Below are 25,720 nucleotides of genomic sequence, written 5' to 3'. Positions count from 1 at the left end.
GATATCCGGCACGCTCGGCTGTCGCTGACTGCCAAGCGGAGGACAGAAAAACCGAGACTAAGAAGATTTTGAACACCAACGAGTTAAATTATACGCCTATAAAGGGAGTAACTGCTATATTTACATTTCGCAGATAGCCACTAATATACATATTTCTCTACTAACCGCTACTATATTTATATTTCTCTAGTAACTGCTACTATATCTATATTTAACTACCAACTGCTACTAGATTTATATTTATCTAGCTGGTAACTGCTATTATATTCGTATAGGTAAGAAACATCGAGTGCTGGCTGAATAGGCGTTCTCTAAATAAAAGCAGTACTCGATGAGTTAATAAGGTGCTTATATTACTAAATGTATGCACTTATTCATTTGCGGTCTCGCTTTTTCTCTCACCCGCTTGTCTGCATACTCGCAGCTCACATGAGCAACAAAGCGTGCCTCAGGAAACGATTGCTATTTAGAGTTGTCTTGCTCCCGTACTTGGCACACATGTTTGCATGCATGATCCTCCATTGTTTGCCGTCAAATTACAAATTCTGACGCTGTGGCCACTTGCTGCTCATCTGTCCTTTGACGCCGTCAGAAGGAATCGGGATCAGCAACACGCCGAACTGCGATATGCCGCATATCCTGAAACGAGCCGGCCATGTAGGCCAGTCGCAGTTACGCCGAGTCCAGAGTCAACGAGAACTGCCGTCGGGAAAACAGCAATTGTGAGTCGGCCGACGTCCACACCACATCAATGGCTGCATTCAACTTGGCCTGCATGAATAGCCGGATGGTGGTTGGCGCAGTCGAGTTTGCGCCGGTCCCTGCGATGGAAGGCTGTTGGTAGGGCGTCGTATTCATTAATCCACGCATAATGCTATTATGTCCCGCAGGTGTGCGCCCTTCCTTTGCTCCTTTGGCCGGCTCATTGAGCTCTCTTGACGGACTCTTGGAGGGACAGCTGCTTTTTACTTACCTAGCGCTAAGTAATTAATGTTAGCATGACCATCAAGCCCTGTCCAACTCGCTAGCATCATGTAGGTATAAATTACTGCAATATCAAACGGCCCTCGTCGGAATCACATGCTGCCGCCAGCAACCCAGGTATGCAGCAGTAGTACCTGGTAGATCACCTGAAGAGGCTCTTTGCACGCGGCTAAGCAAAATTTCTTAGCTAAAATGAGGGTCTAACATGACCTAAGCAAGGCTAACGGTCCTTTGTGTAACGGGGTCATCAAGCAGACCGGCCGGCGTAACTCAAAGGGAGCAATCGGCCTCGTGTTTGGAGCGCCAAAAGTGCCACGGTCCGGGGATCCGAGCCCACCAGGTCGAAAAAAAGACCAGCGCGGCAAGATGCGAAACGTTGCCGATTCGAGAAGGCCGGTTGGCATTCCTGTTTGCCCGCTAGAATGCACGCAACCACACTCGCGACCGGCAACAAGGGACCTAGCCAGGGGTAAGATCGTAGAGACTTCCATGGATCTTTGCCGGAAAGCTTAGTGTGTAATACGACTCTGCTGCTTCGTAGCGACAGCACGGCTTCGTCAGAGGTGGTATCCATTGCAGCGCCGGCCATGGAGGGTACTTAATTAGACGTATGTAATTTGCCTGCCTACCTAGCCGGCAGCCCTAATGTCTCGTGTGCCAGACTGTATTCCGCCTCGAGCTACTCCTTGCGGGAGGACGGAAATAGATCGACCCAGCTATGGGCGTATCGAGATGCGATCTCTACAAGAGATAGGGTGCTGAAATGGACGATTTTCAGTCGTACCACACCAAAACTAAAGCACACCCCTTGGCCATTAGCTCCAAGGTGCTAGTCAGCAACGCCATCGTCTACCGTCTTAGTATGCAGCGCGACACCAAGACAGCAATATCCGTCCATGTAAGGAGTACTCAACGGCGTGGCAGTGAACGAAAGTGCTGCATAGTAGACGAGGTTATTGCTGTTGGAGAGTGGCCGTCTCGCAAGCATATCCAAGACAAAACTCATGGCTTCGGCGATTACGCACCCAATAGGCTCTCATGGCACTCCCCATAGGCGACTCTATTGCCCGGCTGAAATCAGCCGCAGTAATCTAGGAATTAAGAAACGGCTAAGCATAGCCAAGCTTTTCGAGACAATGTTTCAACGCCGGTCCACGGCAGCTTTCCCGGCGAGGTCTTATCTGCGGTCCAGGGAGGAACGTTTTTTTTTTAACCCTTCTCCCCACCTCGTACCAAAGCATGGCAAAAGCAGGAGTCGTTGTAGTCGTCGTACGGAGTACAGCGTGCTCCATATGGCCAAGAAGAAGGCAGAAAGACTGCTAGGTGGAATTTCTCAGTCTTGGGGCTGCAAATTCTTCTGCAGTAGTCAGGGAGTCCGTGCAGGCACACTTCCCTCGGCTACGAGTATGCCAAGGTGCCGTCTTGGGACTGCTGCATACGAGCGTATGTACTGTAATACTACTCGTACGGAGTTGTTGTGCTGGCCGTGAGAACCCATGTTGATGAAGTCTCCACCATCACTGCGCTAATCGCACCAAGGGGCTTGGTCGGCTCTCACGTCAAGCTCTTTCCCACGAGACAAGAGAAGGGCAGTGGTTATGTGATGCGCCCAACCCTGGCCTGTTCTGGCTCAGCATGGTCATGATCCTGCCAGAATGATAAGTCCACAGAGAACCACGAAGCGTTCTGTCATAGGACGCTGTGATTATATCAGACCTGCACTTCTCTACACGGCACAAGGTCGTAAAATGCTAGTTGGACGAGAGATGACCGAAAAAAGGTTGGGTCTGCGACAAGGGACCCGTTGTCGTATGCCCATGCAGTCAAGACCAGGCCAGACACGCAGTTAGGCCGTTGACGAACGGTCGAACAACGGCGGCGCGGAAGTGATATGACAGCTCCCGGGACAGACAAGGGGCAATGCTTCGATGACATGACAGGTGTGTGTGCTCCTTGGCCATCAGCCAGACACTCTGGCTCTTCTGGACACTCGTCTCATTCTCTGTCATAAACTTGTATCAACGGAGTAAGCGTCTGACTTTAGCTTAACCAAGGAGAATGGCTTCGCTTTGGCGTCAAACTTTGACCATAGCGTCCACCCCCTGGACGGCCTGGGTGATCTCCCGAAGTGACCCCCCTGAAGCCTCGGATCTTTTTAATCTGGCCTGTGTTTGGAGGACGAAGAGCACTCGAGTTTTGAATGCTACGAGCCCATTGCGCCATCGGTGGGAGGGTATTCTTGGGCATTGAATGAGACACTGATACTTGCCATTCAAGATATGAGGCTGTAAGCAATACATAGCCTGAAGTAACAAAATAGCCAACAAGCCATGATGGCATTCACACTTTCTCTCACCTTGCCTGAATCACGAAGCACCCTGCTGCAACAGCAGAGCACGCTAGGCATCCGAGCCTTCTCTGATGCCCACTCCGTTCATTGGCGGCGCTCAGCCGGTCTGGATCTTTTGCAATTCGGCCGGTGCGAAGTAGGGTGGCTGGCACGGGCGCAGGAGAGGTGGGATCGCGTGCAGTTTGGCTGCAAGAATGAAGCGATTGGATTCAAGAACGCCACGAGAAACAGCTGGCTGGCCATGCCCTTGGCTCTGGGCCAGATGGGACACGGCCTCTGAATGGCAGGTACGAGTACTCGGCCTCTGCTTGTAGGATCCGTCCACGTTACTCCTGAGATGGCTCCGATCGCTGCCACCCTTGCTGGCGAGTCTTGATCGAGTCCGTCTGGGCATCGTCTAGTCTCTTGCGGCCGGCTGCCCGATGTCTTGTCGTGTTGTTTCTGTGCTCCTGTGCTCCTGTTCTGTACGGTACCTGTACATGTAAGAGGCACGAGTAAGGTGGTATTCGTACTGTAGGTATGGAGTTCGGAGCACCGAGTATGTACAGCAGGTCCAGTCCTCAGCTGCTGATTGCTGCTGATAGCTGCTGGCTGATCAAGCTCCATTCATGTTGCCAAGGCATCTGGGCAGTGCATACCCGTGGGCTGTAAGGTAGTAACAAGGTCAATCAATCCAATGGCTTGAACCTAAGAGGACAGACGCAGAAGCAAACGCTGATGAAGCTCCATCACATGAGTCTCCATCGACCCATGATGTAAGTTACTCCGTACACGAACAGAACAGCAGGGCCGGAATGATTCCTGGGCAAGAGTGGGCAGGCACCATGACAATCTCCTGCGAGCCTCCTTCCTCCAGCGGCGCCCCATTACGAGTACCTACATGTACATGTATCCGGACGGAGCACAGCGCAGGTTGCAGGTCGCAGACGGCCAATACTCCGTTGCTCCTGCATCCTACCGACGCTACTGCTGGCGTAGGAGCCTCTAAAACATCGACTACAGGTAATAGTGAGGTGACATGTACCCGTACTTGTGCTCCGTGCTGTACCCCGTACCTTCATGGCGCTCATCTGTAGGTACTTGCTAGCCGATTGCTTGCTGGTGGTTGACTCGAGGATGAGGAGGCACGGAGGATGAGTACAGGTCATATCGCCAGTAGCCAGTAGGAGGTACATGCACCCGACCTCAATCTTTGCTCTGCCAAGTGCGGCACCCTCAATTGGTCCCCCCAGGCTCTCATACATGTAGGTACCTGTACTGACACGTGCCTGGGCTGGATGTCTCTCTCAGCCTGGGGAGTCCGACCTCGTAGATGCCCGACTCAGCTTCCTCACAACTCAAACCCGGCTTCGGCGGCTGGCCTGGCCTGACCGAACAACTGAACAACTCACTGGCAGCCCTGGCCACCGCCAGCAAACCGCGGTCACGATCGGCACGCCTGTCTCCCGCTATCCGCACCACCAGTGGACGGTCTCTCGGCGACGCTGACAGCTGGAGCACTAATCTGGGGGGCCGGGTTCTGGCGCTGCGCCAGACAGGGGGGAAAGCGGCCACACTGGCGCCTAGCGGTGGGCTGCTACTGTACAGCGAGTGCCAGCGCCTGAGCTGCCCGCTATGAGCCGCCTGTAGCGCCTGGGCCCGGTGCGGTGGGGAGCCCTGGAGGGGGGGGGGGGTCGATGTTCCTTTTCCACTTCTCTCCCATGGAAGCGTCCCGTTCGAGGTCCCACCCCTGAGCCGGCTCACCACCTAAAAAAAATAATTAAAGGTTTCCCACGGCTTCTCCTGACTTTGAGCTTTGTCACGAGGGGAATTGAGTGAGCTGTTTCTGGGCTGTCCGTCGTCGAGAGGTCTTGTTCTGCTTCTTGTTCTGCTTCTGCATTGGCTTTTCCCTGTCCGCTTCCACGCTGCTCTGAGTTGAATAAGCAGCCTTGACGTCTGTGAACCGCCTCCCCCTTGAGGGCATTTGCTACCCACGCTCGTTTTCCAAATCCGCCCCTGGTCCTTTATACGCTCCTTATGATCTTCACAGGTCCTGCTCCACGAAAGGAGCTGTTGGCTTTAGTCGTCTTCCATCAAATCACCTTCTCTCTGCCTGTTTCGTAGCGCCAGAACCAGAACGATATTCCCCCCTCCTCCAGCCGGCCGATCGATCGCTTCTGCCGACGAAAGAAAGAAAACCAACATATCCTACTTTTCACCGCCGTCCCTTCCCTCGTGGAACACCCTCTCTTCTAGAAATTGCAAGCAATGTCTGAAACGCCGGTGCCCAATGCCGAGGGCAACCAGCCCAAGGCTGTAAAGGACAAAAACTGCGAGTACTGTGGCCAAGCCTTCACCTCGTCTTCCCTCGGCCGACATCTTGATCTCTATATCAAGGACAAGAACCCCAAGCCCCCGGATGGTATCCACGACGTTGATGCTATCCGGAAGCTCCGTGGCAACATCACTCGACGTCAGCCTCGAGGCTCTCTTGGTGCTCGAAGAGATAATTCCACCCCCGCCGGTACCCCGAAACCAACGGCCAGGAAAGTATCGCCTGGGCAAGAGTCAGATAGCTTCAAACCTTCTGCCATACCCAAAGAGGGCCTATACAATATTGGACCCGTCAAGTACTCTTATACTACTCCATGGGAGGCCACTGGCGTTATAAATGATATTCCGGGCAAGAATGCCTGGGATGGCAATGCCCCTCAAGATACCAACAAGCGTCCTGGGGTATCAAGGAACGCTAGCAAACAGATGGCCCAAAAAGCTCAGTTCGATATCAAACAAAAGCTGGCAGACTCTATGGATACTGCTAGAGCGGCAGAGCTGGCTCTCAGAGAGCTGATAAGCTCATGGCGGGCGGCAAAGTAAGTTATCTTGTCTCTTCAGGGCTTCGTCAAGAACCGGTGTTCGCCATAGGGGCCGGTATCGACTAACACCAAACTAGACAGCAGGTTGATGGGAATTCGACGCCTTTCGACTTCGATCCTCTTGCTCTGGATTTTCCAGCTCTTACTTTGCAGTGTCTTCAGCCACCGCCAACCTTGTTCTCTTCGACTCAGCACGCTACCTCGACATCCTGGGCTATACAGTGGCCGTCCCAGCGCGAGTATGAGGCGCTTCAGGCCTACTTCCTGGAGGAATTCAAGGCATGGAAAATCACATGCGCTTCGGCCACGACCACCGTGATGGAGGAGATGGCGTATCCCCCAACGGGGGGCCCGTATAGAGATGTGAGAGAGGCCGTAAAGAAGGCTGAGAGAGCCGCTGAAAACCTTGAGCTGCATGTCAACGAACACCTGAAATCTGCGTATGCGGTTTGGGAGAGTTTGCCCAGCCAGCGGAAAAGTGAACTTTGGCTTCTTGAGCTGGCACGGGGAGTGGGTCGCAAGCATAAGGAAATGGAGAAGATGAAAGAGCAGCATCATAAGCTCAAGCAGGAAAACGCCAACCTCAAATCACACATCGACCAGCTCAATCGACTGCAGCAACCGAGAGAGTTCAAGGTGCTCTCGCCCTCCACCATTCCTCTAGAACGAGACGTTCTTGCGTACGCCTATGAGCAGGCCGTCACGGGGACCAAGCTTGTTGGTTTCGAACTCGAGGATCGGCATCTGGACCTGAATACCCTTGTAGCAAAATCAATAGACCGATGGAAGAATATGATTGTGTCGAGTCGTGTTACTGCTACAGGCATGACTGCACAGCGCCCTCTGGACCAGACAGCGGCCCAGACTCCTGCTGCGGGAAACCAAAACAGTCCGTCAGAACCCCCAAGCGCCGTGCAAACACCACAGTTGACGCAACCGCCGCCGCCGCCGCCGCCGCAGCAGCAGCAGCTCGACAAAAGGCTCTCCACCGCAAGCACGAATGGTCCAGCCAGTGAGCAAAGCGCTTCGTCTACGACCAACACAGGGCCGCCGTCGATCGAAGAGACCAGCGATCAAGATGCTGATGCCGAGATGGAAGATGACGATAGCTTTGTTATGATGAGCCAATCACCTATCAAACCATCGCACCCACCTATACAACAGCAAGCGCAGCTTGATGTTTCTCGGACTCGTGGACCCATGGCTCAGCAGCAGCAACAACAGCAGCAGCAGGTCCAGCAGGTGCAACAGGTCCAGCAGCAAGTTGTTCAGCAAGTCCAACAACAGGTCCAGCAGCAGGTCCAACAACAAGTGCAGCAACAAGTGCAACAACAGCAGGCTCAACAGCAACAGGCGCAGCAACGTAACACAGCAGATATGCGTTACATGATGCAAAATGGAGCTGGCAGCCCTGCAAGCAGAGCGGCCATGGTCATGAACCGTGCCATGCCCAACATGAACATGGCGGCAATGCAAGCCAACGCCATGCATGGCGCAGACATCACCATGGCGATGCAAGGGGTGCGTGGTGACATGTACTTGGAATAATAATGTCGATGAAAAAAAAAACATATATCGGAAGAGGGCGTATTTTCGGACGGTTTTAATAGAAGGAACGTCTCATTTATATAAACGGTTGTACACTGGCCATCATGGTTACCGGCATTCATTTTCGAGCGACGGCCTCATTAAAAAAGAATCTTTTCACTTTTTTCTTTTCTTTTCATGCGATATAACAAATCTCACGATTATTTCAACAAAAAAGGAACAATCAGCATTTTCTGTGCGCCTTCATGATGTGTTAATATAGAAACCGCAGCATTTGGGCCGGATTAAGAAGCATATAGACTGGCGGAGGAAATGGATTAGGGGGACTGGGAGAATGTCGAATTTTATCTTTTCATTATTTTTGCTTTTGGTTTGTTTGTAGAATGGGATAAGGCTGAAGAAGAAAGAGGGGTTGAAATATTTTGTGAAACTACTATTGGGCATTGCTGACTAGAAATCGAAAGTAAGGAGTAGGCGTCAATAGATGGAATTTATATGCATTTTTATTTTTTAAGAGAATCCTTTTCCTTGTCTCGTCCTCTATATATATGTCTTGAGTTGAGTTTTATACATGATTTTCTGTCGGGATGTGTCCCTGGCAATTGTTCCTCCGTGTAGCGTAATAGTACATCATCTATTTTATACAGAGAAGCGGCTCGCTTCATGGCTTAATCTGCTTCAGCTTCTTCTCAATCATCCGCACCGTCGACTTTGGGATGTGCAATCGGTGAGCGAGCACCAATGCGCCAGTGAGAACAGCAAGGCTGCCAGCCTGGTGAGTGGCCGCCAAGTGTGTGGGAACCATGTAGATGAGGGTGGAGATGCCGAGGGCGGCTTGCAAGGTGACGAGATGGACGAGGCCAGTAGTGCCCTTCTTTGCGTTCTTTGGAAGCACGGCGGCGACCTTTCCGGTGCGAGCGTATGCGAAGAGGGCCAGGATTGTGCAAAAGGTCGTGATGGCCATGATTCGGTGGTCGAGCTGGACGGTGCTGGGGTTCTCGAGCATGTTGCGCCACCACAGGTCAGAGCCGTCTTCCTTGCGGGAGTAGAACTTGTCCCACAGCTCAGACTTTGGCGGGGTGAAGCCGAGGCCCATCTTGGGGAACTCGTTGTAGATGAGACCGGCGTCGAGACCGGCAACCAAGCCACCAGACATGGCAGTGAGGAAAACGAGGCCGGTGACGCCAAGAACTGAGCGCCTGAAAGTCTTGAGGGCGGGGTTCTTGATGGCGTTAATGACAGCGGAGGCGGCAGCAGGGTCGGCGAGCAGACGGCGGGTGCGGAGGATGGTCAGGCCAGACATGAGCATCCAGGAATAGCAGACAAAGGCGGTAGCCAAGTGAGTGGTCAATCGGTACTGGGAGACACGCGGGTGAGAGCCAGGAGCAAAGAGATCGTCCTTGAGACCAGACTTGACCATCCACCAGCCAATAAAGCCCTGGAAACCGATCAAGCTGGAGATACCGAGGAGGTTGACGGCCATTCTGGGGGAGACTCGGCGGCGCGCGACAAAGTACAGCGAGGGGAGGACGAACGACATGCCGATGAAGCGGCCCCAGAGGCGATGAGTCCATTCCATAAAGTAAATCTTCTTGAACTCCTCCAGCGTCATGTGAGGGTTGAGCAGCTGGAATTCCGGGGACGCACGGTATTTTTCGAATTCAGACTCCCAGTCGGCGAGTGACATGGGAGGCAAAGAGCCGGTGACGGGTCTCCATTCCGTTATGCTAAGTCTATATATAGAATATCTGGTTAGCGATTGACTCTCGCATTGCTTCTCTTGCTCATCCGAAGCGAATTGAAATCGTACCCAGACTCGGTCAATCTTGTTAGTCCACCCCAGACGACAATGCCAAAGCAGCTGGCAGCGCTGCCAATAAGCCAATATGCGACGGCCTTGGAAGTGGTTTTCTTAGGAAACGCTTTTGAAGCCTTGGCTTGCACCTGAGATGCCACAGCTGAAGCATTTTGGGCCGCCAGGCTTTCCAATGGCTTCGCATCGGCATATCCTCGTGATCGTACGATATTCAGAATTGTCGAAGGAGAGCGTCTGGGCGCCTGTCGAAGGCATTGGTTGCAGACAAAGAACCTCGAGGGCATCTGGAGGGCAGCCCTCCGAAGCCCAGCTGCAAAGACGGCCATTTTGTGCTTCTTTTGCGCAATAGCGCTCAATGTGAAGACGAAAAGGCGCTGGATCGCACGATTATTTCGGGAATCTGAATTATAGCATGGATGTCGTCGGAGCTTACAGAGCGCCGAGGCGGGCGGGCCACAGCGGAGTCGGGAAAGAATTAGAGGGGCGCTGATAGGTGGGATGCTGCCGGGGGTCCCCGCCAAACTACTCTCACCGCCAAATTTTTTACACGGCAGAAAAAACCGTAAGGCAAAGTTGAGCAGCAGCGAAAAAAAGAGAAGCGAAAAAAGCTTGAGAGGCACTTGGACAGCTTGGCGTCGCGAACCACCTGGCAATAACGCCCTCTAATTTACGAATACAGAGCCCGTGAAGATGCCGGGTCGACAGGCTCATGGACGGCCGCTGCTAAGCCAGCCAAAGGCCAAGTCTGGCCCCAAGAAGTCCAAGTCGAGGGCACAGACGAATGCGCTGAACGCCTTCAACATTGCGCAGGAGAGATTCCCCACAAAGGAGAAGAAGACGCCACGAGCACGAGAATTGGATGCCGAAATTGAGAAAAAGCATGCGCGAGAGGAAGAGGACGAGGATGAGGAGGACGAAGAAGAAGAAGAAGGTCCCAAGCGGAAGAAGATCAAGGCTCCCCAGCGCGGTGCGGCAGCTGGTGGCGATGTAGAGTTTGGCAGCGACAGCGAGGGAAACGAGTGGCAGCTTGGTGGAATGGCAGACGACGACGAAGATTCCGAAATTGAGAGTGACGATGCGTTTGGCGACAGCGACAATGAAATGTTTCAGGGCTATGCCTTCCGCGGCTCCAAGACTGGCCAACGAAAGGTGAGAACTTGCAATTGGTGAAAATACTGATCTATAGTGCTAACCCACAGAAAAACAGGACGACGGCTCAGAAGACTCTGACGATAGCAATGACGATCAAGGAGAAACTCTGGGCGAAGAGGCTATTGATCTGGCAACGGCTCTGGATCAGTTCGAGGAAGAATCTGAAGAAGAAGAGCCAGAAGGTGAAGAAGGCTCTGAAGAGGAAGATTCAGAAGACGAGGAGGATTCTGATGAGTCGGATGGCTCTGAGGATGTTGATGATGACAGTGACGAGGAGGCCGATCCTGAAAGATTGAAAGAGCTCAAAGGCTTGATATCTGGCTTTGGTGGCGAGGAAGACGACGACGAGAATAGCGCGCCAGTTTCCAAGAACCAGAAGATCGATCTTGGCGACCTCGGACTCTCTGGATTAAACGACCCTTTTATGAAGCAATCAGTAAAACTCCTGAAGAAGGAATCGAAAGAAACACGGCCCGGAGCGACAAAGAAGCTAGATGTGCCACTATCAAGAAGAGAACAGGGCCGTATCGACCGAGCAGCCGCCTACGAAAAAACAAACGAAACACTTAATCGATGGACGGAGACCGTTAAACAGAACCGCAGAGCCGAACACCTGATATTCCCTCTTCCTGAGAACTCTGAATCAGCTGGGCTCGATCGGACAGAGCTTCAACCTCTCACACTGAAGAGTGCTGCCAACGAGCTCGAATCTACAATCATGGGCATCATGGAGGAGAGCGGTCTATCTTTGGAAAAGGAGAAGAAGCCTAAAAAGCAGGAATTCGACGAGGAGGGCAACCTGCTTACTCGGAAGCAGGTTCTGGAAAGGAAGCGTCTCGAGCGCGAGATCAATTCCAGAGAAGCAAAGCGCGCCAAGCGTATCAAGAAGATTAAGAGCAAGGCCTATCACAGAGTCCACAGAAAACAACGGGAGCGCGACGAGATGGCTACTAAGGAAGCCATGGCCGAGGCAGGCGAAATCGATTCCGAAGAGGAGAGGGAAGCTCAGGACCGTCGCCGCGCCCTGGAACGAGTCGGCCAGCGTCACAAGGACAGCAAGTGGGCCAAGATGGGATCTAAGGCGAAGCGTGCCGTTTGGGACGACGATTTCCGGTCTGGTTTGACAGAAATGGCTCGCAAGGACGAGGAGCTGCGTAGAAGGAAAGAAGGCAAGAACTCAAGGGGAGCTGGAGATGATTCAGACGAAACCAGCAGCTCCGGATCTGATGATGATGACAATGATGACTTGCGGCGACAGCTTGATGAGCTCGAAGAAGAGGACGACGAGCCCCAGTCGAGGCTGATGAAGATGAAGTTTATGCAAAAGGCGGAAGCAGCGAAGAAGAAGGCAAACGACGACCTCATCAAGGAAATCCGCAGAGAGCTAGACGGAGAAGAAGCCCAAGTCTCGGACGAAGAAGAAAAGGGAGGCGAGATTGGCCGAAGGCAGTACGGCAACGGAGCGGCCAACCCGTTCTCCATGCCGCAGAACAACATCTCAGCTCGAGAAGCCAAGAGGAACCGCGTCAAGGACTCTAGGGAAGAGGAGCAAGACGTGAGCTTCGCAAACGGCGATGGCGCCCCTCATATCACAAATGGTTCGGTGAACCACGCCTGGTCAACTCCTGCTGAAGCAACGACTTCTATCGCGGGAGCTTGGTCTCAGGGCGACTCGCGCAGAAAGAAGACTTCGTCAGCACGCGCCGACGACCTCGACCTCAACGCCAACATCCTCACCGCTTCTCAACCTAAACCGAAATCCAAGCCAGCCAAGAAGTCACAACCTCAAGCCCAAGATGATGACGACGACACCTCCTCCGAATCCGACTCCGACGCCGAGTCAGAGAACCGCCTGCCCCTCGCCATCCGCGACAAGGCCCTCGTAGCACGCGCCTTTGCCGGCGAAGACGTCGTCACCGAGTTCCAGCGCGAAAAGGACGAAATCGCCGAAGAGGACGACGACAAGGTCATCGACAACACGCTCCCCGGCTGGGGCTCCTGGGTCGGCGAGGGCATCAGCGCCCGCGAGAAGAAGAGGCACCAGGGCCGCTTCCTGACAAAGGTCGAGGGCATCAAGAAGAAGGACCGCAAGGACGCCAAGCTGGATAAAGTAATTATTAACGAAAAGCGCATCAAAAAGGTTCGTCTTAACCTCCTATTTCCACCTGTTTTCTCAATATTTTGTTACGGAAAGCTAACTCTCTGTCTTATAGAACGACCGCTATCTCGCATCCCAGCTTCCCTTCCCATTCGAGTCGAGACAGCAGTACGAGCGGGCTTTGCGTCTTCCTGTTGGCCCCGAATGGATGACCAAGGAGACGTTCCAGGACAACACGAAGCCAAGAGTTATCATGAAGCAGGGCATCATTACGCCCATGTCGAAGCCTTCTGCATAGATTTTTTGATTTTTCAATATTGTCAGAATGGAAAATAGACTTATTCGGATGATGGGCCTTTTGTTTTCCTTTACAATGTACACACCATTCAGGTTTGATTTTCATGTGGCCTGAATATATCTCGGTTGTTAAAAGTCAATTCTTGTGGAATATTCATAGCTCTTCTGTTGGAGATCACGGCGGACGTCAGGTGCGAAAGATTTGTTACTTTTCCACAGGTATCATTAAAATTATCAATACAAACACGATATAACGCCATCATTTTGTCCGTTTGATTCCCCATAAATCGCGAGAGAAAAGGAAATAAACAAAAGAGAAAAAAAGAAGCAAAGGCAGAGCGACCACCGCTACCTTGGGGCGCACATTTTGATCCTATGCATCTAGCAATATTCTCTGATCCACAGCCGTCCCTCGCAATGACTTCAAATTTGCAATCCTTGGAATTCACCACAATGCAGGAAAATAATAATACAGGGCTAGGAAAGGGGCTAGTGTAGCCAGGAGTAATCTCGATCCGAGGGTTTTTGTTGTAGTAAAGAAGTCCCGCGTTCGTCCATAACATAAGAAAGGGATGTTCTCGAGGTATTCATAGCATCGATGGCTATGTTATATTTCAATGGTCGGGAGAATGCGATCTTCGACCAAGGTAATAGATATCGACTCAGATGAAAGTCGTCGATGTTATTCAGTCGTGCTTAGTTGCTGCCGCTGATAAGATCTGTTGCCTTGTCCAAGAAGTCTCCTGGCGTAGCAAAGAAAGCAACGGCAATGATAATGTAGAGGCCGAGAAGCATGGCGCCTTCGAGGTAGTTTGATTTGCCGTCTTGAACGGTATAAGTGACAACCAAAACGGACACGGCGAATGCAACAGTCTCGACTAGATCATGGTTAGCTTTCTCCAAGATAATTTCTTTAGACACAAGTGTAACTCACAAGTCTCGAAGTGGAGCGTCATGTCACGTCCAATAATCCATCCGACAATAACGAGGAATGGGGTGACACCCAACGCAATCTGAATGCTGGAGCCAATTGCCACACCCATGGCCAGGTCCATCTTGTTGCGAAGGGCGACGACCACGGCAGTGACATGTTCCGCAGCATTTCCAACAATGGGAATCAGGATTAAACCGATGAATGCTTTGCTGATATTTGCGCTTTCGACAAGGTCATCGATACTTCCGACCAAGTAATCGGCACAGATGGCGACCAAAACTGTTACAACGACGAGGACCGCGGCAGCAGCAATCGGACCCAGAGTGGGTTCTTCGGGCTCCTCACCGTCGGCAGTGAGAAGGTCTTCGGGGTCGAAAAGGTTGCTGTGCGTCCGAAGCTGGAAAATAAGATACATGGCGTATAGAACCAGCAGAATGATGGCAGTGCCGCGAGAAAGAACCAGGATGCTGCGGTCCTTGTCGCCGATATCAGTGTTCTTCTGGTCGAGGACGCCGTACAGCTACAGAATGATGTTAGACAAAGCTCGTGCTCCAAACATGCGAAAAGGGGGGAACATACCGCAGCGGGAATAACCAGGGAAGCAGAGGAGAGGGCCATGAGGGAGCAGGCAGTCTGCGCAACAGCGGCTGAGAAAGTCTGTTCCGTACCAGCTCCGGTCGAACCACGGTGTCGAAGACCTCCAAACAAAAAGCACATTCCCATGACCAGCAGCAAGTTTGAAAGAATGGATCCGAGCATGGAAGATTGCACAACCTCAATCTGGTTCTCACGAAGAGCCACAATGCTGACCTGCAAATAGTCAGTACCTGCCGAAAGATGGGGAAATATTGCGCGCAACGTACAATCAACTCAACAGCGTTTCCAAAAGTAGCGTTCAGCAGCCCACCCAGGGCCTCGCCGAGCTTGAGAGATATTTCCTCAGTCGCAAAGGACAAGACGGCAGCGAGGGGGATGATGGCGAAGAAGTTGATGGTAAAAACGGCGGTTGAGTTCCAGCCGAGGCGGCCAGCAATAATACCGATGGGGACCATGATGAGCAGGAAGTTGACATAGTCTAAATTGCGAAGAAAAAAATCAGTATACAGCTATTCGCCGAGAAGCGGGCGGGATTGCTATTCTCGTGCAAAACTTACTGCTGAGCAGAGTCACCTTCGTGACATGCCAAGTGTAGGCAAGGCTGCGGACGACGAAGTTGTCGCTGTCATTGCCCGGCGTGTGCTTCGAATCGAAGAAGAATTGGAAGGCCGCGGAGCGCTCGCGGTGAACGTCACCTAGAATATGATTCTGGTTGCCATTGGAGCTCTCGCCGTTGAGGCCATTGAGGAGCGGCGTGCGCTCGTTGTTGTTTGGTTTGTAGCTCATTGTGCGCCGAATGCTTCTCGTCCAATTTAAGTTAACTGTAGTCGACAATACCAATTGAATGTGGTCAGTTTACGGGAGATCGCAACGAGCGAGATCGGTTGTTTAAAGAGAGAAAGAGAACGGCGGCGCAATGACGGAAAGAGAGTAGAGAGCAGCAGAGGATTGCACGCGCGAGGCAAGGGAGAGTTGCTAGTTGGAGATATTCGCAAAGGCAGCCGTGTCGTAGGAAGCGGGGGGATGAAGAAGAAGAGGAGGAAGAGGATCAGCGATGGCAGCCACGATGCCAATTCCCACTGCCCATTGAAGGTTGCAATTATAGAGGCGCTATTTGTGTGGTGCAGGATGGAGACACAGAGGGCGAGGCAGGGTAAAGTAATAAAAGTTCAAGGCGACGAGGCTGGGCAGGGTGGAGAGGGGAGAGAAATTGAGGTTTTAAGAACTGCGCGTGGCGTTTTTGTTTGGTCCGGGGGCGTGGTATGTTCACAGAGCTAGGGCGAAGGAAAAAGAACAAAGGGAGATTTGATTTGATATGAGTCGCAAGAAAGCACTGGATCGGATCGCACGCCTGATATGAACCAAGAGAATAGACAGCAAGGATGTCACTTACACAGGCCCCAGACCATGGCTGGAAGCTCCGGAATAGCCACAGGATACGGGACAAGCGAATTTACCCGGACACGGCGGGATATATCGAGAGCAATCGGGGGTATTTTGGGTCACAGTACAATGTACAACCCTTTGTTGGAATCTCGGTTGAAGCCGCGGTCGAGTCGGTCGAAGGCGAATCGAGAGAGATGGAGGGAAAAAAGAAGAGCGAGTGACCGCGATGTTCAGCGAATGGGTATGCCGGGGCCAAGGCTAGCGCGGGTCCACAGGGGTCCGGGTAGGTGCGTGTGAGAATTCGAGGTTCAAGGTTGCCAAGTACCAGTACCTTTCGATGCAATGGAATTGGGGTGTGGCTGAGGCCTGGAATAACTGATAACACTGCACTCGTAAGTATCGAGGGGCTTGTGGGCGTCGGATGACTTGATTTTGACGCTGCATTGTGACGTTTGATTTGGTGATTACAGCATCCAGAGCACGATATGCTGTAACTGCAGGCGCAAGGCACGGATGTACACAAATCTTGGCACGCGACTTGCCTTGCCGGGAGCTGGACTGGAGGCCTCCTTCCCCTCCAAGAACCAGAAGCCCCTCTTGCGCCAGCCTGCAGCTGCAGATTGTATGACAGCTATACCGCCGGTTGACGTATGTCTACGTGCGCACAATGTACTCCGTATCTGCTTCACCGTAATTGTTTGTCTGGGGCATCTTGGCAATCAGCTAGCACTGTAGGTCTGCAATGGTCTGGATCTCACTAGACAGGCCGCAGCTACTGCACTGCACTGTGTAATGTGGTAATTCAACATTAAACCTTGAAAAGGGCCAATTCGCAACGCTGTTCCCGCCCCGGGCGCTTCCAGGTGCAAATGCAAGCATCGAAATCAAATCCAATCAATCCAATCCGATATTAGCGCCTCCCGCTTCCCAAAACATGCGCATGGAACCCCCCCTTCCAAAATTACCCACAAAAAGGCTTCGCCAGTCTAAAAAAGCTTGTTGTGTGACGGAATGGAACTGTACAAAGAGCCAAGTAACTGCATGTTCCCCCCTCGCAGGAGTGGAGAAGAAGCTAACGTAAAGCCGTCAATCCACGACGTCATGCACGATTCAGCAGCAACGCAACGCTTCTTCTTTTTTCGCTCTTTGTTCTGCGACAGGGCGGCAAAGGAACGGAGAATGCCGTCCTCTTGCTTTTTCATTCGCTCGCCCGATGATCGGTACCCGCGCTTGTTTGTAAAAAAGAACGCAACGATTACCAAATGATAGCCCTACTGACCCATAACCTCGCGCCTCGGTCGGAGAAAAAGGAAAAGCAAAAGAACAAAGAAAAAGAAAAAAAAAAAAGGTACACACGTATCCGAACCTTATACTCGCACGTTCCAATCTACAGTAGCCGCTTAGGTATAGTGTCCAAGTACTCTACTTACCTCGGTGCCCAAGTACTACCGTACTTATCTTATCGACTCTGTACCTTACTTCCATTCCACTCCATAACCTCGTACAACATCAAGCAAGGTAATATCAAATCATCTCCAAAACACCGCCTGCATGCATGCAAAAAAAAAAAAAAGCCAAGACAAAACCCTCACCTACCATATACCACGTGCTCCCCCTTATCCCATCAAATCTCTTCCCTTTCAAACACGCAAGTCTCGTACAAACATCGTTTCTCCAACAGCCACCCCTCTTACCAAGCAACTGCATCGCCCTCTTCTTCAACTTGCACAGCCCCCCAAATCCACCTCTCAAAGGTGAACATTGCAAATTAAGCTTAATTTCCCCCCCCTCACTCGTGACTTCGTTAGACAAATCGTATCGCTCCAGCCTCATTATTCATGATTTTGAATTTTTGATTTTTGATTTTCAACTACACTCTCTTTTACCCGGCTGCTTCTAGAACCGAATTTACCCCGCTGGCCGACTCGTCACCGATAACATCCCGACTCTCCAAGTCCAACGTTTCCGATGGGCTACACTACACCAGTGTCTCAGCCTCTCGCCCAGGTTTAGGCCAAGAATATGGCCAAGGCTCTAGGCTCTATCCAAGGCTCTAGGCTCTATCCAAGGCTCTGGCTCTGCCGCAGTGCCCCTTGCACGGCGGATCTTATCGATTAACAACTTAGTATCGCCAAGCGCCCACGTGGAGATCTTGTTGATTACCGTCACACTGCACAGCCGGAGCACCTCGATCTAGGGAAGCCGAAATTAAGGGTCCCATGAGAAATGAAGCATCTATTCTGCAAAATGTACATGTATCGTGGAACCAAACCGAGTCGCAGCAACCATCAGGTGACAAGAGCATTGCGCCCAGCATAAGTCACGGCGTGAGCGAGCGATCCCGAACCTCCCGCCAGCATGTCCGACGACGTCACGGCTTTGAATATCAAACGGCCTTAGTCAGCGCTGGCCACACCTCACCAGGAACAAGCCGGAACAGAAGCAGAAACAGGCAATTGACAATGCCACTACGCCTCTGCTCAGAATCCCGCCCGCAAAGTCAATTTCGCCCTCGAATGCCGCATCTGTCCTGCCGCCGACGTGCTCAGCCTCGCATCCCTTCCCGCATCAACTTCCCGCATCGGCAAAGGCCCGGCAAGATACGCATCGACAAATACGCCGCCCCGGCCCCATCCCACCGGAAGCAGCCAAGACGATCTAAAGGATCGCTTCAACGTTTAGCTTGCCACGCTTGCTTCCTAAGCCTCCAACCGACAGTTGCCAAGTAGCAGAAGATCAGAGGCCATCCTCTCCTTGCTCATCATATTTCCCCAAGCGCTGTTGCTGCCTGTTAGCATCGGATTCCCAGCTCTGACAGATTAGAGACACCCTAGAACTTACCAGCAGAATAAGCCATAAACCACGTCAGCGATGCTCCGCCATCCAGCCACTGGGGGCTAAATGAGCGAGAGCTAAAGAATTCCCAAGCCTTCCTTGGCTCAACCGACGCATAGCTGGCCCAAATGATGCCCTTCCAAGCATTGCCAATGTCGTCGATCCGCCCGTCGCTGAAAAAGGCGTCCCATTCTTCCTGGACGAATTCCTTGACCCTCACAAACGGCGTCGAGGGTAGAATAGGAATCATGTGGATCCCCTGAATTGCCTCGATGTTGGGATCGAAATACGTAGTGTGGTCTACCTTGTTCTCGAATAGGATGCCCGCGACCTTGTTGCCAATAAACTGCTTTGGCTGTACCTCGTTGTCGCTCTTGTACAGATAATAATTTTGCAGGCTACGGGCGATGATGGAGAGCTGCAGATTACCCCTATTACGTTCTTGGCATCAGCTATTTTGAATTTCTCGGGGGTTAAAGGGGCAAGCGAGTAAACGATGAAAGCAAGAAACAAACAGAAGACGTGGACATCACCAGAGCATGAGCATGAGGAATCTCGCCTCTTACCTTGCCTCCAAATCGGCATTCCTGCTGACCTTGCCCCACATCTTGATAGCATATGCGTGCATCATATCCTCAGAGCTCGATTCTTGGTCCTACTGGCCGTTAGCAATGGAGAAGCGCTACCGTCTCAAGAGTCCAATTCACCTTGCCGTCCATAGCGGCATAGAGACCATGTGCCCAACTGTGGCCGTGGTACCAGTCAAAATTCCGCCACATGGGAAACAGCTTGTCCTTGGCGCTAGGATTGGCCACATCTCGAACCAGCGCATTGATATAGTCCTTGTTCTGCTGCAGCCAACCTGAATCGAGATGGCCAATGATTGCGCCAGCGAGGATATGATAGCCGTAGTGAAAATGATGATCGTTGTAGTACGTGTTTCCAAAGTCAGCACCGGAATTTCCGGTAACATAGCTCGCCGACGACACGATACCACCCCAAGCAGCTGCAAGTCGTAGAGTTAGCATCTCACAATGGCCTTGAAACGAGGTCAGCAATAACAAGCAGCAAGCCTCTACTTACATTCGTAGACAAGAGGAAACTTTTGTTTGTTGGCCGCAAACGTGGCAAACGCCGCCTTGAGCTGACCCAAGCCAGTTTGTGCTAAGGCATTGTCCCCTAGCATCCATCTGACCACGTAAAGAATGGTTGCAAACTTGGCCAAGGCCTAGGAAGCAGTTTGTCAGTTGAATTTCCATATCACGGGGAGGGAGACGAGAAATCATCAAAGATGTATACCTTTCCGCTAAAGTACATGGAGTCTAGATTGCTCTGCGCAATCATGTTCTGTGCGATTTCCTTTGCGGCTGCCGCGTGGATGATGCTCTTCGCATGACTTGATAGCTTCTCCATGTTTCCTCTTTCGGGGTCCCAGGGAGCAAACGTCATGTCCACCGGCATCTTGGGCTCAAGCATGGTCCATCGATTCCCCTTGACCAAAGTGGCAAGGCCCTTCGTAGTCGATTGCAGCTGCGCTTCCCGTTGTATACGCCTCTTTGTCTCCTGATCAAACGAATCGATATGGTGAGGGAGAGCGTACATATAAAGGTTACCAGTCTGATGCCCGTCTATCGCAAAATTGAACGAGTAGCTGCCTTCATAACTGCGAGCCGTACCTGTCAATTCGAGCGTGACGGGCCAGATGCCGGCGCCATCGTCCAAGATATCCTCGGCATCCTGGCTCTTTGGACACTTGCAAACCTGAATGATGCCATGGAACGGCTTCTTCGATTCAGCTAGTCCATTGTTGATAACCCTGAGGTCCAGCGGATCCCCCTTTGTCGCCCAAGCATACATCAGCCAAGTGGCTCCATCCTCGAGATGAAACGTGAATTTGGCTACGCCATGCTTGAGTTCTCGTGTTACCCGAGTCATAGTCTTGAAGAATACACCAGTTTGAATGACGGGGGTTGATCCGCTATACTGTGCCGTAATGTATGCCATTCCTTGCACCAGGGGAAACGATATAGCGGGTGGAGAATTGTCGTCTCTGCTCAGGTGAACCCGCGCCGAGAAGGCTGTCATGCTGTCAATGGAAAGAATCGTTTCTTTTCCAAGCTCCTTGGCAGAAAGAACCAGGGAATGGATGCCCACCGGGTTGAGATAGAAAGACGAAGCACCGTTAAACTTCTCTTTGCCAAAAACCCGTTGGCTAGCCTCCGTGTGAGAGCATGCCATGCCCCAGCTGGCCGTTATGCCTTTTCCTCCAGCCCAGGCCAGCGAGTAGGGAAAAGTAAAGGTCGGACATCGCTGGTCTTCCAAGAAGAAGTTGGAGTAGAACTTGTTTGTCTGAAGCGGAGCATTCTCCCGAATCCCTTTTCGAGGAACGGGGTGGTCCTTTCGAGTCGTGATTTGGGAGGGAGGCAAATCGACGTCGATGGGCTCCGCGAAAATGTTCTTTGACACCATGGTGCTTTCTTCTTCAGCGGTAGCGGCGTCCATATCGGCTATCCGTGTGTAGAATTTGGCTGTGGTCTCTGCAGCTGGCACTTGAGGCACTCTGGTTGGACCGTGGGGAACGTCGCTTTCGCTTGTGCTTAGTTGATTGGTATGTGATTGGGGCGATATTCCTGTTTCGGTTGGAAGGGAGCTCGTAGTCACAGTAACTGTCGTTGTGAAGCTATTCTGAGTATAAGAGGAAGACTCAGACTTGGAGACTGTCGTACTAGAAGCCAACGTCTCATTCAACAAGAAGTTTCTAAAAGGAGAATGCAACCGAGTCCTGATCGGGCGCTTCGATTTAACGGTCTTTTCTGAGGTGACAAAGCGGGCTTGATCAGTATCCGGACCGGGTAGACCTAGAGTCTCTTGAGCGAGTATCAGCCAACAAATCCATGATGTGAAATGATATAAAGCCATGATATTGGTGAAGATTTGAAAATATCCATGTATACATGGTGGAAGGTGTGTTTTTAACTTGATGCCGTCAAGCAAAGTTCTTTAGATGTCCAAGAGAGACATATTATCAGAACCAAGAAGTGTCTCCAACGTGGAATTAAAATATCCATAGTCACGGAGGAATGGGTGTCTAGAAGATGTTTTGTGGGGGAACTGATTCACAACCATGCATGGCTCCAAACTCCCAGGGAGCCTGGAATGCAGACGGACCGCAAAGAGAAAGAGACAATCAGTGGTGGTTTGTTATCTTGGAACATACCTGTCTGACGATTCGGAGCTGAAGTGCTGCCTCGGAGATTGTGAGCGGTGCGGATGAAGGAATAGCGATGGTGATTGTGGTACAGGAGGGAGTTGTCACAGAAGGTTGACAGATGGACAAAAGATGAAGATATAACCAAAAATGGAAAATGTACAGTGATGCTGAATAGGAGCTTGTAGGAAGAAAAGAGGTGCTGATATGAGGTACGAATCAATGCTAAAGAGTTAAGAAAGACGGCTCGCGTCTTTGGAATATTTGGTATCCTCTACCCTACAAAGACCGAGCCGGCTTTAGGAAAGAGGGACTCAAGAGGAGAAGCCCTTCCGATAACGCCTCTGTTGGTTTTCGCCTATGATCTTCTAAGTCAGCTGCCACTGAGCCATAGGCGTAGCCTGGTGATAGCTACTAACAGAGAAGGTCTCTCCTAATATTGAACTTGGTGTTACCCTCTGCAAGCATGTGCTGAAAACCTCCGCAAGTGAGTCACGGGTCACCGTTTGTCTTTCCTCAATGCAAAGTTTGAGAGTCTCGCTCTTTTTGGTGGAATTGGTTGTTTAGGCCTAGACAGGAGCTGAGCTGGGCTGTTATGGTGTTTGGTGTTGCCCCGGCGCTGGTATGCGCTGGCTTGAGACTTTTGGGTAAACGAACATACCATGCGTTGTTTGAGGGGAAAATAAATCGATGACCGTTGTTGTGGAGCAGCTACATAATCTTGGGAGCTTGGCGGCTGCATGAGTGGGAGGATGGCAATTGAGCCGTGTGTCGCTTTGAATTGTTTGGATTGATGCCATTTGCTTGCCTATTTTGCTGATTGCACGGTACTGAGATAAGATATGATGAGGTATCGTTGCATCGGCGTGCTCATGATGTTGCGCTCGGGGATTGGTGACGCTGCACGAGTGTTGCTGCTGGAATTCCAGAATTTATTTGGTTTGTATTACGGAATACACATTACTTTCCAATCCCATCCTATGCTATGCTATGTTATAATCCAAGAGCATTATATTTCCCCGTTGATGCGCCCTCCCGAATGATCTTCTGCACTGTCTTGGCCACGCTGTCGTCACGCGAGCTTTTGCTCTTTGAATCTCTTGTAGGCAGCTTCGTAATCCCTGATTTAGCTTCCTTGGCCTTTATTTGCTTCTTCGCTTTCTTCTTCTCTGCCTCAGCTTCTGATCGCTCTGCGTCTCGACGGCATCGGCGTACGTCTTTGTCCCGGAGCACCCAAGGCACGCCCAAGACCTCGCGGCGAAATTTTGTACGCTTTTCCCATAGTACTACCTCTTGAGCTGTGCTCTTCACAACGGCCATCCTCTCGATATTGATCTGGTGTTCGTTGCGGAACGATGATACACTGCCTTTCACATCCACCACCGCGCCAACATCGATATCTGCATAAGGATCGGCCTCTGGTGCATCTGTATCCTTGCCCGTTCGTTGTTCGCCGACGGCCGATTCGTTCTTTGGCTTTGCGGGCACTGGCGGGGTAGTCACAGCAATAATGTTTCTACCACTGCTATCATCGATGGTGTAAAGCCGCCGGTTGAAGAATTGCTCGATGGCCACGACGATGCCAACCACTCGCACCCATTTTATCGGGAGGTTTCTATAGAAGAAGAAGTTTTCTCCTATAAATACAGTAAGCTTCAACTGCCAAAATTTATGTTGACACCAGTAGATGCGCACCTTCAAAGCCAGCATGTTGATCTAGAGCGTGAATGTCGGCAGCTCGTAGCAGACACCAGGTATTCACGGTAGGCGATAGGTGGAAGCAGTATCGCGGATAAAGAGCAGCTTTGGTAGCCTCGGTCATGGAATGCGCGTCCTGATGCCTTGATTCACTGGCAAATCAAGCGCATGCACCCATACCCGCGCAATTGGCTTTGCGCTCATCGTCTGGTAAGTCGTTGAAGGAGAAGAAAATCCAGGGTTGGAGCAGATGCGTTGTGGGAAAGGCCGTTCGTTGCCGTGGCGCGTCACCTCAAGCCCCGCTAGCTCACGGAAGCTTGTACGCTATACTTGTTAGCTACACATGTGAATTTCCAGGGTTCCATGACTTATAAACATCAGCGCAATATGGTACGAATTATCATCAGTGTATTTTATTCATGAATTTTTATCAACAAATACTCGTATAGAAAATCTACCCAGGCACACACTCAGCGCCCAACTGAGGCTGTAAAATACCAAAACATGTTTTCCGAATAGCATGTGCTGCGTGAATGTGACGCCGTAAACCCAAATCCCGAATCCCTTTCCCCTTGCCCTGTGAAATAAACCAGCCCGGCTTGTATCCCATACTCAAAAGCATACGCTCCATTGACTCTACCGCCGAGACCTCGTCGATCGACGACCCGTGCTTGAAGCAGGTTTCTCATCCTTTGTAGAAGCCTTGGCCTTCTTAAGCCTCGCTGCAGCTGCTTGGAACGCCTCCTCTGAAGGTTCCTCTTCGTCTTCATCCACAGCGCGCTTCTTCCCCTTGCCCTTCTTGCCTGCAGCGCTCTTTGCGCCATATTTTTCCTCGAGGTGGCTGAAGAAGTCCCCTGCACGGTCCTGCTGCCGCTTCTGAATCAGAGCTGCTAAGTCGTCCTCTGAGCTCCCCTTGCCTTTCTTGCCCTTTGTCTTGCCTCCAAAGATTTTGTCGTGGACACCAAGCTCCTTGGCCAGCTCCTCTGCTTCTGCTTCCTCAGCCTTTGCCGCCTTGGCACGAGCGGCGCGCTTTCGCTTGTTTTCCTTCTTGTAGGCTGGGAAGCTGGGCACGTCGCCCGTCTCAATTGCTTCGTCGATGATCTTGCGGAACCGCTCGTCATCCTCGACAACATCGCTGAGCATTACTCGTTCGTACACCTGGTCCATGTCGCCTTCGCACTCTTCGTAGGCAATGAGGAGGTCATCCTTCTCTTCGTCGGAGTGCTTGTACTTCGCGGCAAATTTCTTAATGGCATCTTCGGAGATTGCATCCTTGTATTGCTCCCGGTAGTATTCGCTCCAGTCGAAGCCCTCTGAGTCGACAATGGACTCGGATGTTGATCCAGTGGTGTCGTATCGCTTTCGTCGCGCGGGGTCTGACAGGACGGCGTAGGCGAATGCAATGCTTTGGAAGGTCTCATGAGCCTTTTCCTTTTCGGAATCGGACACCTTGTCTGCAGCGTCCAATGTTAGCAATGGCGAGTGACGACGCCTCCAGACCTCTCTCTAGGCAACCCACCTGGATGATTCTTGAGCGCTGCCTTGCGGTATGCGCTCTTGACCTGGTCAGCAGTTGCATTGCGCTCGAGCCCCAGGACCTCATACGGGTCGATTGCGGGCGGCTCGCCGTCGACGACATCTTCGTGGTCCGACATTTTCAAGGCTCGATGGAACGCTGCAAGTTTGTGTTGCAGTGCAGAGTCTCGGAGGAGGGTAGGCTGATCAAAGGTGAAGCTCTTTAGCTGGGTCACGCGTCGCAACGCGCTCAGGAACACCGTTAAGCTTAATGGAGTCGGCAGCCGGGATCCACTAACTGCCGCCCTATATCCGGAGGTTGCAGGCCTAAGCTCACTAATACTGACTGATAGCTTAGAATGCAACTTGAACTTTCACTGTCAAAATCGAAGCAACCAGCAGTATTGGATTCCTACAAGTAAATTAGTTGGATACAACCTGGACATC

General features: G+C 51.6%; 9 protein-coding genes across 9 annotated transcripts; 3 read left to right on the top strand and 6 right to left on the bottom strand.

The window, feature by feature from the left end:
• Positions 1 to 2,651: 2,651 nt before the first annotated feature.
• Positions 2,652 to 3,268, bottom strand: M431DRAFT_507786 (hypothetical protein). Its single transcript, XM_024919014.1, has 2 exons — positions 3,039 to 3,268; positions 2,652 to 2,924 (listed from the first exon to the last, which is right to left on the bottom strand). The coding sequence occupies exons 1-2, from the start codon at positions 3,229 to 3,231 to the stop codon at positions 2,695 to 2,697; spliced, it is 423 nt and encodes a 140-aa protein (XP_024775818.1). The 5' UTR covers positions 3,232 to 3,268; the 3' UTR covers positions 2,652 to 2,694.
• Positions 3,269 to 5,581: 2,313 nt separating this feature from the next.
• M431DRAFT_553031 (hypothetical protein) lies at positions 5,582 to 7,871 on the top strand (the record flags this gene model as incomplete). Its single annotated transcript, XM_024921377.1, has 2 exons — positions 5,582 to 6,186; positions 6,267 to 7,871. 2 exons carry the CDS (start codon positions 5,582 to 5,584, stop codon positions 7,735 to 7,737), a joined length of 2,076 nt encoding a protein of 691 aa, XP_024775817.1. The 3' UTR covers positions 7,738 to 7,871.
• Positions 7,872 to 8,398: 527 nt separating this feature from the next.
• On the bottom strand, positions 8,399 to 9,837 carry M431DRAFT_84163 (hypothetical protein; the record flags this gene model as incomplete). Its single annotated transcript, XM_024923403.1, has 2 exons — positions 8,399 to 9,470; positions 9,548 to 9,837. The coding sequence occupies 2 exons, from the start codon at positions 9,835 to 9,837 to the stop codon at positions 8,399 to 8,401; spliced, it is 1,362 nt and encodes a 453-aa protein (XP_024775816.1).
• Positions 9,838 to 10,243: 406 nt separating this feature from the next.
• M431DRAFT_82895 (hypothetical protein) lies at positions 10,244 to 13,101 on the top strand (the record flags this gene model as incomplete). Its single annotated transcript, XM_024923233.1, has 3 exons — positions 10,244 to 10,702; positions 10,761 to 12,845; positions 12,919 to 13,101. 3 exons carry the CDS (start codon positions 10,244 to 10,246, stop codon positions 13,099 to 13,101), a joined length of 2,727 nt encoding a protein of 908 aa, XP_024775815.1.
• A 695-nt stretch (positions 13,102 to 13,796) lies between these two features.
• M431DRAFT_5034 (hypothetical protein) lies at positions 13,797 to 15,417 on the bottom strand (the record flags this gene model as incomplete). Its single annotated transcript, XM_024918296.1, has 5 exons — positions 13,797 to 13,978; positions 14,035 to 14,554; positions 14,614 to 14,844; positions 14,898 to 15,109; positions 15,189 to 15,417. 5 exons carry the CDS (start codon positions 15,415 to 15,417, stop codon positions 13,797 to 13,799), a joined length of 1,374 nt encoding a protein of 457 aa, XP_024775814.1.
• Positions 15,418 to 17,764: 2,347 nt separating this feature from the next.
• M431DRAFT_507781 (hypothetical protein) lies at positions 17,765 to 18,804 on the top strand. Its single transcript, XM_024919013.1, has one exon. The coding sequence runs from the start codon at positions 18,237 to 18,239 to the stop codon at positions 18,744 to 18,746; it is 510 nt and encodes a 169-aa protein (XP_024775813.1). The 5' UTR covers positions 17,765 to 18,236; the 3' UTR covers positions 18,747 to 18,804.
• A 43-nt stretch (positions 18,805 to 18,847) lies between these two features.
• Positions 18,848 to 21,321, bottom strand: M431DRAFT_82773 (glycoside hydrolase family 81 protein; the record flags this gene model as incomplete). Its single annotated transcript, XM_024923215.1, has 5 exons — positions 18,848 to 19,283; positions 19,419 to 19,507; positions 19,560 to 19,858; positions 19,936 to 20,080; positions 20,152 to 21,321. 5 exons carry the CDS (start codon positions 21,319 to 21,321, stop codon positions 18,848 to 18,850), a joined length of 2,139 nt encoding a protein of 712 aa, XP_024775812.1.
• Positions 21,322 to 23,053: 1,732 nt separating this feature from the next.
• Positions 23,054 to 23,882, bottom strand: M431DRAFT_481581 (hypothetical protein; the record flags this gene model as incomplete). The annotated part of the gene is made up of 2 exons (XM_024915970.1): positions 23,054 to 23,697; positions 23,756 to 23,882. The coding sequence occupies 2 exons, from the start codon at positions 23,880 to 23,882 to the stop codon at positions 23,054 to 23,056; spliced, it is 771 nt and encodes a 256-aa protein (XP_024775811.1).
• Positions 23,883 to 24,394: 512 nt separating this feature from the next.
• On the bottom strand, positions 24,395 to 25,413 carry M431DRAFT_83939 (hypothetical protein; the record flags this gene model as incomplete). Its single annotated transcript, XM_024923371.1, has 2 exons — positions 24,395 to 25,212; positions 25,278 to 25,413. The coding sequence occupies 2 exons, from the start codon at positions 25,411 to 25,413 to the stop codon at positions 24,395 to 24,397; spliced, it is 954 nt and encodes a 317-aa protein (XP_024775810.1).
• Between the last annotated feature and the right edge of the window lie 307 nt (positions 25,414 to 25,720).

Source organism: Trichoderma harzianum (assembly GCF_003025095.1).
Source record: "Trichoderma harzianum CBS 226.95 unplaced genomic scaffold M431scaffold_5, whole genome shotgun sequence".
NCBI classification, from domain to species: Eukaryota; Fungi; Ascomycota; class Sordariomycetes; order Hypocreales; family Hypocreaceae; genus Trichoderma; species Trichoderma harzianum.
This window is presented reverse-complemented; position numbering and strand designations above follow the sequence as displayed.